At 48.0% G+C, this 11,707-nt stretch overlaps 1 protein-coding gene across 1 annotated transcript in view; it reads right to left on the bottom strand.

Moving 5' to 3' along the window:
- The window catches only part of MTMR12 (myotubularin related protein 12), a 53,612-nt gene extending 46,771 nt beyond the window's left edge, over nucleotides 1-6,841 (bottom strand). Inside the window, exon 1 of the mRNA XM_010853839.1 lies at nucleotides 6,220-6,841. Within this exon, the coding sequence (XP_010852141.1) occupies nucleotides 6,220-6,426 (207 nt within the window). The 5' untranslated portion in view covers nucleotides 6,427-6,841. The remainder of the gene's footprint in view (nucleotides 1-6,219) is intronic.
- Nucleotides 6,842-11,707: the final 4,866 nt, after the last annotated feature.

Genomic DNA, 11,707 nt, shown 5'->3' with positions numbered 1-11,707 from the left:
ACAGGGAAAGGAGAGGTCAGAATAATGAGGTAAGACGCACACTGCTGCCGACAAGCTAGTGTTCAACAAAAAGGAGTCTAACCACCCAGCGCATGTGAGCGCTTGCCTCGAATGCCACTAAATAACTTTGTGTGAGTGTGCTGTTAGCCGTTCAGTTGTATCTGACTCTTTGTGACTCCATGGACTGGGACCCACCAGGCTCCTCTGTCCATGGGATTTTCCAGGCAAAAATACTGGAGTGGGTTGTCATTCCCTTCTCCAGGGAATCTTCCCAACCCAGGGATCGAACTTGGGTCTCCTGCATTGCAGGCAGACTCTTTACCATCTGAGCCATTAGAGAAGACTAAACAAGTAAACAGCTTTATTTGTCCAAAACCCAGGTCATACAGCAACCTCAGCTATTTGAAACACTGCTGAAAATCCCAAAGTGAAAAAAGACTTCTGAGTGGTAAAGACAGGTGTGTCCAAGTTTGTACACGGCAATCAAGGCCCTCCACAAGCTGTCAGTCTCAGCTTCCACTTCAACTGCACACGTTTAACTATAATAAGTCACATTTATTAAGTTCTATGAGGTGCCAGATAAGTACTCGTCATAAGTGTCTCATTAAGCCGCATAACACCAGAATCGGTACTGCTTCCATTTTACAGATGAAGAAACAGGCTTAAAGAGGTTCAGGAACTTCCCTTTAATAGGAAAATAAGTCACTAACCAAGGGTTCGGCCCAAGCCCTGACTAACTCCAGAGCCCACATTCCTTGCTGCTGTGTTCCAACAAACACGGTCTCTAGTTTCCCACCACAAAACATCCATTGCGTGTAACAGAAAACCAGTCTCCTGCTACAAAACTCATTAGAACAAATTAGAAAAATTCCCTTACGAGAACTGAACTCCACTGTACAAGGCTTTGCCTCGTACAGGACAGAAGCACATGAAAGCAAGTGCCAGCTGCGCGCCTGAGAATCTGCTAAGAGACTGTGGAGCAGCCTGCCTGTTTCACTCCACTGGCTCTCAGTTTTCTCTAGTGTCTTACCAAGTTCATATTCAGGATGCACACATCTCAAAAGTGTGGTGGACCAAGGATCTTGGCAAAGGTGGAAAAAGGGAAGGCTCTGCAGGTTGACCACTGACCTTGAAAAGAATGGGGCGGGGGTCTCTACCGTGAAGCTCTCCTAGGCCAGATGCTTGTAAATGTTCATGTCAACCCTTCACTGCTTACAAGGGCTCTGAGTCAAAAACCAAAATTGTTATTCTCAGTTTAATTTCATCCAGGCAGAAGGGCAAATTCCAAGAGGCAACATAACATCCCTAAAGGTTCCAAAACACAATTTCTTTCGATCACATCTGGCACCAAGTGCTAAAAAGACATAATACAAACATTTTTATTTCCTCCAAGTCGCTCCACTGCTCTAAAATGGACACTTAATACTCTGTTTTCTCCGCTAAAATAGAAAATCGGAGGGAGAAGATGCATTTGTGGCTACATATTAGGTGGCAATCCATGTGTATCTCAGAACAAAATTTACCTTTTTTTTTTTTAAAAGCAGAGTTGTATTTTTAAAACAGCATAGTACTAAGAATTTAAGTTTTGTCTTTCCCCTGTTTCTCCAAACTTCTCTCTGTGCATGTATTAAAAATAAGTAATACAGACTTGAGGCAACAGTCCAAACCCAGCTCTGGTACCTGCAGACATGAATTTGGGCTTGCCATTTAACCTGACTGAGCTTGGCTTCCTCCTGTGTGAATGGAAACAACACTGCCTACTATGAGGTTATGAGCAGAAGCAGGTGTAAACACCTGGCATACATATTCAGCAAACGAGGTTTGTTACAACTATTGGACTGAGCAGAGTCTGTCCTCCTTGATTCCTGTCTTTTTCTCTCCCTTTCCTCTGATGATTAAATAAAGGTTTCAACATACTACTTAAAAGCTGCAATTATTTAAGATTCTGCATGAGCAGAATAACCTCTGCTCCTCTTGTCAGTCCTGTTTCCCACGTTAAACGAAACTGACTCCACTCAGGAGACTTCTCAATTCTTTTTTCTGGGGATCAGAAAACTCCTGCAATTAGCAACACCCAGACTGGTCCTAATTCCATTAGACTTTGACTACACAGGACTATCTGAAGTCATGGAAAAAGAAACGGCCTTTTTCTATTAATAGGACTTGTTTTCTACAATGAGTTAGGTCTGGTTATTTGGTGTCTTTTCTTCTGCAATAGAAAGTATTCTGAACCCACTTACAAGACCAAAAGAGTAAACTAACAGCTTCCTTAAGAGAACACCACATCCCAGGAAGAGACTGCTCAGGCACCGCGACCAAAGCAAAGTTTTCTCAACTGCTGAGTTTATTCAAAGCAGGTTAAACTGAGAATTCCCTGGTGATCCAGTGGTTAAGACTTGATACTTTCACTGTCGTGGGCCTGGGTTTGATCCCTGATAAGGGAACTAAGATCACACACACATACACACACACACACACAAGCTACTGAAAGTTGGTGACAAATTGAGAATAAAAACTTATATAAGCACTTTTGTACTGGAATTTAAAGAGCCATACTGCAGGCTAATATCACTACTATCTAGTATCTACATCACTAATATCTAATCTGTCTGTTTATGACTTCAAAAACAGTATAAATAAGCACCATCACCACCAACCACCCCTTCACCCCTGAAATCAAAATATACACCAGTCCTGAAAAGAGAAATTATATCTAGGGGACTCCAATAAATCAGGGTGTGTAAACAGGAATGAAAAGGAAACCCTCCCCTTAGAAAAAAAGTGAAATTCTCCCTTTTCTCTGGGAAGCCACCTGTACAGGTTGGGGAGAAGGCAGGGAACACAGAATGCAGAGTTCTCACATCTTAACAGCTCTTTTGCTTACATATTTTTATAGTATTTTCTTTTTTGGACCCCATAAGAAAAACACAGAAAGAACTAACAAATACAGAGATAATATTTTAATATTTCAAAGTGTTTTCTCTTTTTTTGAGAAACAAGAGTTGTAACATCTGCTGTTGCTGATCCTGGGGGAATTAGCATAGCTAAATGGAGAAGAGGGGAAGCGGTTAACAATAAGGCACAGCCCACGTCTGGATGCGCCAAGGGTTATGGGACACAATGAAATTCCCACGTGTACATCCTCCTCCTGACCAAGCTGAGTTCTCAATGCGTAATAAGCTGCTGTCTTCATGGGCAAATTTACTGGGCAAGTGATTAAAGGCTATCCAACTTGACCTTTACAACTGGATGAGAAAATACAATCTCTTCCTTACTGACATCACAAATTACTCCATCGTGACTCAGGGGTTGCTGGTGAACTGCAGAAATCACAAGTGTCCACTCTATGAACGTCAAAGCAGCTACCCTCGAGGGCCAGCCCTTACGGAGGCTGAGAGGTGAATAACAGTAACAAACAATTCTAGAGCCTTAGGTACCAGGCACTGTTTAAAGGGCTTTATACTTATTAACTCATTTAATCCTCACAGCAAGCCTTGAGGGAGGGCTCTTATACCCGCTCTTCCCTCCACTCTGCAGGTGAAGACGCTCAGCTGGCATGTGGTGCAGGTGGAAGTCAAGCCTGACAGCTGGCTCAACCTGCGTTCTTACACGAGGCCACATTACTTCTTCTGTGAAATGAAGGAAAACAGCACAGGAAGATCACTGAATGCATCTGCTAGACAAGCATCACTGAAAGAACCCAGTGTTTGTTGTTCAGTCGTGTCTGATTCTTCGCAACCCCATGGACTGTAGCCTCTGTCCGTGGGATTTTCCAGGCAAGGATATTGGAGTGGGTAGCCATCCCCTTCTCCATGGGATCTTCTGACTCAGGGATCGAAGTTGGGTCTCCCACATTGCAGGCAGATTCTTTACCGTCTGAGCCACCTGGGAAGCCCCAGGAAAAGCCTCAAATTGTTGTGGAGAGGGAAAGAGGCTGAAAGGAAAAAAAAAAAAAAAATCTACCCTAGGAGTAATGGCCGCTGTGTGGGGAAGAACTCAGGGGCTTCCTCAACACCACCCGAGAGCTCAGCTCTACGACTTACTCCACTCCATCCTCCAAGGTCGAGGTCTCTGTCACTCCAACCAACCCTCGAGAGTTCTGCGAGAACCTTGTGTGGTCCCACACTCCAGGAAAGGCCCCAAGGCAAATAACACAGTATGGTTTGGGCTACCCTGTGCTTCCCTTCAGAAGCATGTCATCTGAAGTCCCCTTTACACCTCCTTCCCCTTCACCCTCAGTATCCAGTCTTTGACCAAATCCTTGGGTACTGCCTATTACAGACACCCAGAGCCCATGCTCCTCTCTCACCTCCACCAGGACCAGCCTAGTCCAGGCTTTCTTCATTGCCCACGTGGAGCAGTGCAGCAGCTTTCCAAATGCTCAGCCTGCATCTGCCCCTCTGGCACCCACTGCCCGCCCTGGAGGGGCAGTGGCCCCTCAGGACACAGCCCGCTCTGGGTGACCAGTGGGAGAAGGACAACGACCTGACAAAGCCCGCCAGGTCCTGCACAGCCTGGTCCCTGCCTCCCTGTCCAGCCTGGTCCCCCACACCCTCCTCCTCAGTCTGCATGTCGGCCACACCGGCCTTCCGTCAGCCTCTCGTACCTGCCAAGCTCCTTCCTGCCTTGAGTCCAAGCCCCTGCATGGAATGCTTCTCCTCTCTGCCCTGTGAGTTTCTGTGTACCCATCAGACCTCAGGACAAGGGTCATTTCCTCTGGGAAGCCTTCTCTGCCATCAGGTTCTTTAAGCCCTCTGTATCTTTCCCTCTTAGCACTTGTCACAATTGCAGTATCACATTTGTTTATGTAATTATTTAAGTCTATCTCCCCATCAGTTTATAAACTCTTTGAAGGCAGGCTCTCTGTTTTTCTGTTCACCATACTGCCCCAGAGTCCAGTGTGTGTCCATGTGCATGTGCGTGCTAAGTCGCTTCAGTTGTGTCTGACTCCTTGTGACCCCATGGACTGTAGCCCACCAGGGTCCTCTGTCCATGGCATTCTCCAAGCAAGAATACTGGAGTGGGTTGCCGTGCCCTCTTCCAGCAGATCTTCCTTACCCAGGGATCAAACCCATGGCTCTTATGTCTCCTGTATTGGCAGGCAGGTTTGTTACCACTAATGCTGCCTGGGAAGCCCCAGCACAGGCCTTGCAAACAGTAAGTGCTCAAAAGATTTCACTGAGTAATTTAGTTAATAATGACTTTAAGTAATGAGAGGTTTTTAAACCACTCCAGCGGGGGCCAGAGAAACATTTGGAAGATTAAGAGACAATATCTAGGCTTGGGCATTAACACGGGCGGCATCACCAAACGCTCTCATGTTACTGGAAAGAACATTCCATTGTAGACTGTCATGCATATGACATTCATCCAGAAAGACTGAAAGTCGTGGAGCCTGTCCAGTGAGAGAGGCAGGGCAGCAGCCACCATGGACGGACTTGGTGTCCTCCCAGGATCTCACAGGCAATTCAACCAGCGTCCAGGGACGGCTGCTTCTACCCTTTCCCTCTTCTTTGGAGCAGTGGGAGCTTCTTAACTGTCACCTGGTTTCAGCAAAGGGCCCTGGGCTCCCCCTTAACCCTCTGCTCCTTCTGCCCTTCAACTGTGACACTCCCTGCCCAGCTGCCTTATCAGCAAATGGCCACAGTCTTATTTCCGGAGCTGGACACGTGGGATAAAATCCCTTACTGACCCCAATTGTGTATCATGTTCAATGCATAAGAAAAGAAGGTTAGGAAAGTACAGTTCTTTTAACAATCAAGCAGAACTGGTTCTACTACTTATGCTGACAGATTTTTTTCTCTGCCACGGCCCGAAAAGGAACTCAATTGGAAAGTGATGCAAATTTTCAACAAATGGGGTGTTAAGCAAGGCCCCTGTGGTTTGTGCAGCACCTCTCTGTTCTGACAGAGCTTGCTATTACCACAAGAGAGTAGCGGAGACTGCCGCTGGCGCTGGTCACTTGAGCGTCCAAGTCCTCAAACCCGGGAGTCCTAGAGGCCTGCATTCAGTCAGCACAGCAGCTTGAAATAAACGGAGGGAGGGCAGTTATGCCAGAGGGGTGGAATCAAGGTTGGGGATTTTTTGTTAATTACTTATTTCAATATTTACCCCAATGCTATGGCTACCTTTGTTTGTTTGTTTTAAAAGGGGATAAGGGCATAAACAGCAGGTCTTCCAGTTTCCGTACATTTTACCCCACAGATCAAAAGGAGCTACCTCCGTTCCTGCTGCGCTTGGACAATCAGCAGTTCCCAGGACTTGCTGCCCCGACACGGCCTGGGAACTCCGCCCGCGCTGGGCCAGAGGCACTCCCATTCTGCCACCTGTGCCAGACAAGATGTGAGAACTGCCACCCACTCTCCAAGCTTGCGGCCCAAAGGAGACATGCCCACTGGGACCCACCTCCCACAGCTGGCCCAGCATGGATTCCTTTTCCTTTTTTTTAATTGTGGCAACAGTCACATAATATAAAACATAATATTTTAACTATATTCAACTGCACTGTTCAGTGGCACTAAGTACATCCGCCTCGTGCAACTGGTCGAGCATTTGAAAGGCGTCCACCTGATGGCTCAGACTTTCGTCTCTGAGAAGGAGTGGCACAGATCACAGGGCTGCAGTGAGCCTGCGGAGCGAAACCAGGAGTCAACACTCAAGCTGTGTGTCTGGTTCCTCAGAGCTGCAAGGTGGACCTGCCTCCAATGGATACTGACTGATTCCAACCACCAGCTTCCAGGTAGGCTAACCACCAAACACCCGGGATAAAAGATGGAGAACTGACTTCAGCATTCAAGACATTTAGACAGACACACATTAAAAAAAAAAAAACTGGAAAACTGGGGAATCAGTGCTATAAATATTCATTCATTATGCTAAGTCACTTCCGTCATGTCTGACTCTTTGTGACCCCAAGGACTGTCGCCTCCCAGGCTCCTCTGTCCATGGGGATTCTCCAGGCAAGAATACTGGAGTGGGTTGCCATGCCCTCCTCCAGGGGAATCTTCTCAATCCAGGGATGGAATCTGTGTGTCTTACATCTCCTACATGGCAGGTGGGTTCTTTACCACTTGTGCCACCTGGAAAGCCAGTAACATATTAATAATAGACACCAACAGAAGGTTCTCTTTTTACACATCATCTCACTTAATCCTCTCCACTCTTGACTGACATTTCTGCTCCCGTTTTAGAGAGGAGGAAATCGAGGCTGACCAAGGGTAAGTGAAGCGAGACCTGAGCCTGGGCCTGCCTGCCCAGCGCTGTGCCCTTCGCTGCAACAATCCTGGGCCTGCCCGCCAACCATATCCTCCCCAGCAACACTGTCTCCTCCCCTGCCTTTCAGACGCTCTTTCACCGACTGCACTATCCTTTCTTAGGCACCTGCTGTACCAGCACAGCAAATGCAGGGGTGAACTCAACACACAGCCCCACCCTCCCCAGAGCACAGGGGGTGCGACCACAGCGGGGGCAACAGTGACGTGTGCAGGGCTACGCCGGGGGCAGGGGCGGGCAGGCCACGGTGGGGACTCGGCACGGACACCTAACCACATGCGGAGGTGAGACCAGAAAAGACCGCTACCCTCAGGAAGTGTCAATTAGGCTGAGACCTGAGAATCAGCATAAATGAGTTCCGGGCCAAACAACCGACCCGCTGTCTGGCTGCTCTTCCTCATCTCCCTCCTGGGCATCTCCTCATAGGACCTCTGCTCCTTAGGGAAACTCTCCAGCAACACATGCTGATGGCCCTCCTCCCCTCAAACGAACCTGCACTCCAGACTCCTCTTTGGGGATCCAGATCTGGACCCCCAGCCAGCCCCCCAGCCACTCGTGCTGGAATGGCCCTCAGACCCTCCAAATTCCCATTTCCAAATCAGCTCACCCCTTCCCCCATCCCTCCCTGCACCTGCCGTCCTCTGGACCCCAGCCCTGCATCCACCGGCAGTCATCCTCAGCTCTCCCTTGCCTCTCGTATTTCTGTCTGCTCTGCTTTCTTAACAGCTCCAGAAGCCATCCGCCCCCGTCATCGGCCCTGGCTGCAGCACTTACCCCAGCCACCATCGGGTGTACCTTGCCCACTTCTGATCACCCTTGCACTGCCTCTACCCCGCCCCCACACCCACAGGGCCCCTCATCCCCCCTCGCCAGTCCCACCCAGCCAATTCGCCATCCAACCCACTGCCATATAGTTCAAGTCCTCTGCAAACCTTTCTTATACTGCAATAGTTTCTTTCCTTGTCTGTCTCTGCAAAGAGTGATGCTAAGTGGGGGCTGGAGCTGTACTTTTCATATTTTTAGCCTCAACAACTTATATGCTCCTAGATAGCAAAATGCCAATAAAAGTCTACTGAAAGCATGCATAACAAAATAGAAAGAGAAAAACAATTCTTGATCCTGGTAATATTCTTTAATCCTAAACACAGTTCTTGAGACAATTCTACCCAAACTGACTACCTGATACTGCGCATCACTGTTGGACACCTATAACTTACATAATGTGTGTGTGTGCTTAGTCACTCAGTCATGTCCCACTCTTTCAAGTCCATGAACTGTAGCCTGCCAGATTCCCCTGTCCATGGAATTTTCTAGGCAAGCATACTGGGGGGGGGTTGCCATTTCCTTCTCCAGGATCTTCCCGACTCAGGGATCGAACCCATGTCTTCTCCACCGGCAGGAGGATTCTTCACCACTGGACCACCTGGGAGGTCCAACTTCCGTAACACTGTGCACTGACTATGCTTCAAACGAAAAATTTTTTTTATTTTAAAGCTTAAGAATAAATAAATAAGGAAGTCCTTTGCCTTCCCAGAAGTCACCCCGCTTCTCTTTAAGGAGAAGGGGCCAGTCCTCACCCGAGTCCACACAGGGGAGGTGATCGCTTTTGTGTAAATTATGTACTCCAAAAAAATTTTTGTTTTTAATCTTCGCCTTAGTACTTGTTCTTTTTGTTTGTTTTATTTTGAATGGACAGCCATCATAGACCCCTTTTTTTGTCCCTCAACTTGAGATGTATGAAGGCTTTTGGTCCCCTTGGGAGCGGGTTGAGGTGCGGAGGCAGTCAGGGCTTTCCTGTACACTGACTTGAGACCAGTTCAATAAAGTGCACACCTTAAACACACACACACAAAAAGAATAAATAAATAAAAACTACCACCTAAGTTTGTGATCAGTGGCAAGTATTACTGACCTTTCCTCACACCTCTCCCTTAGCTGGCTTCCTGAAACACGCTCTAGTTTCATCGGTAGGGCAGGGGCATATTCAAAAACACTCTGAATCGGAAGCCTGATCACTAAGGATGGAGTTTAGAGACTGAGTGAATCTACCTACTGTTGAGGTCTAGGAAGCTGGAGAAATCAAATTAGGATTTGTTTCCTGGAGCCGATTTCCAAGGCTGCTGGCCCCCGACTCCTGGACAGATGACTCTGCACCCTGCCGAGTCAGCCTGACCAGGTACCAGCTTTGCCGCTGACCACAGCTCGACTCTACTAACAGTACGCTGCCTTGGCAGGTGGAGACAAGCAACAATTACTGTTACAATAAAGCACGACGTCAGCATCTGACGTCCAGTAAGAGGCTAACCGACGCTCTCTGTCTGGACTCAAGGTCCCAGACCACAGACATGAGGCAGTTCGAGACCTGGTTTTTAAGGACTCTGCTCTTTACACATCATGCAAATCAGTTCTCAGCCACAAGCAGTGTTCAGTTCATAGGGCGAGCAGGGAATTCTCAGGAGCATTTCAGGCTAAACATCCATTATCCACAAAAATAGACTAACTTAAACATGTAAAAGTGTAATTAGCAGAGGTTTTACTATGTCCTATTTCACATGCCCTGTGTCATTTGTCTTAACAACAATCCCTCACATTTTCATCCTCACTTCACAGATAAAACCAGTGAAGCTCCAGGAGGTTAGATGATGTGCCCAGGCTCAGAGGGCTAAATAAGTGGTGAAGCCAGAACTCAAGACTTCAGACCCTAAGTTTGGTCCTTCTGATTCATAAACTGTGATTCCACAAGAGCTTATTAAGACATAACTCCCATACCATACAATTCACCCATTTAAAGTATACAAATCAAGGTGTTTATCAGTCCACTCACAGAATTGTACAACTGTCACCAAAGTCAACTCTACAATATGTTCAGGTACCCAAAGGTGCCTTTACCCAAGAGCAGTCACCCCGTTCTTCCCACAGCCCTAAGCAGACAATCTTAAACTTTTCTCTTATTACACAATAGTACCATTAAGTGTCTCTTCGACTCTGACAAGTCTCCAGGGCAGGGGAAACAGGCAACGACCTCCCACGGCGCCCTTACACCCCCCCCCCCCCCCACCCCCGCAACAGCTGAGCCTGACTATCTCATTCATGTATCATTCTAAATCCTTTCTCTCCCATTTAGATCTCCTGCTAGTCCCCCTTATCTCAGATTTTTTTTGAAGGAAAAAAGTAACTGCTCGCCAAGATGATCCACGGTAAAGCCCTCACCTGTTTTGACAGCTCATCACCCACTGCACAGCAATGGAAGGTTTACCATGCTTCTCAGCAAGAATCACTCTTACCAGGCACTCCCCAGGCCTTTAAATAATCCAAACCCTTTATCACATTCTCCCTGGTAGGAAACTCAAGCTAGAGAGGAAATGGTGAGACCGTGGGCAGCATAAGCCTCAAAACCCACAGATCTGACCTCGCCAAAGAGCTGGCCCAATTCCAGCAGACAGGGCCTGAGCTCAGGAGCTGCCTGAGGAAGCTAAGGGCGGCCCGAGACACATTGTGGGCAACAGCTGGGCTTCAGGCATCCACGCAGGTCAATAGCCTACCAACGTCAGCACCACAGTGACAGTGAAAACGAATATTTTTAGGCAAAACACCTCCTGCCAAAGCAGACTCTTGGGGCACAAAGACCCAGAGTCAAATCAGTGATCACACCGAAGTTCCTCATATAGTTGTCAACCTCAGCCCCCGAAGCTCACTCTGCAGGAGAGGTGAACACGACCTGAGTGAAGGGCCCGCCAGCGACCTTCTGAGGCCCTCTCCCATGATGGCCCTGAGCCACCGCCCTATTCACCCTTCCCTGAAGCCACCGTGAGCTCCACAAGGCCACGCTGAGTGGTGGGCACTACAGCCCTGCCCTGGAGGAGCTTAAGTCCTGTTGGGGAAATGAGAGCCACAGACACACAGCACAAAGGAATAGACAATAAACGCTCGACAGCACCATCAAAACCCGAAGCTACAGTCAGCCTGCACCACGGACACGAAGAAGGGAGGCTGCCAGTCACGAGGAAAGACTTGGGAACACACAGGGGCTGAAGGAACAGGCGCCCTCGGGGGCCTTCACACTGCACCTCTCACACCCTCTCTCTTCTGGTCTGTCTCTATTCTTGGGCTTCCTCTGTGATTTCATCTGAAACAGCAGTTCTCAAGAGGGGCTGAAGGAAGAGATGCCAGTGAACTGAAAAAAACTACAGGTTCCTACTGCAGGTCTCCCTCCCACTCCCCACCCCTCCACCATTCACATTCACCCTTCCCCCTGCCCCCTGGGGTCGTATCTGAATCTCTAAAGCAGGACTGGGGACACTGGGTTTTGAAAAAGTTGTTCAAGAATCATGCTGGGTTTTTTTGTTTTTTTTTTTTTAAAAAAAGCTCCTTGAACAAAATATGTTTAAAAACACTTGCCTAATCCAGGAAATGAGACCCAAAGAGGTGAAGGGGC

The sequence above is a fragment of the Bison bison genome, unplaced genomic scaffold, assembly GCF_000754665.1.
Source record: "Bison bison bison isolate TAMUID 2011002044 unplaced genomic scaffold, Bison_UMD1.0 scf7180017864331, whole genome shotgun sequence".
Taxonomy (NCBI): domain Eukaryota; kingdom Metazoa; phylum Chordata; class Mammalia; order Artiodactyla; family Bovidae; genus Bison; species Bison bison.
This window is presented reverse-complemented; position numbering and strand designations above follow the sequence as displayed.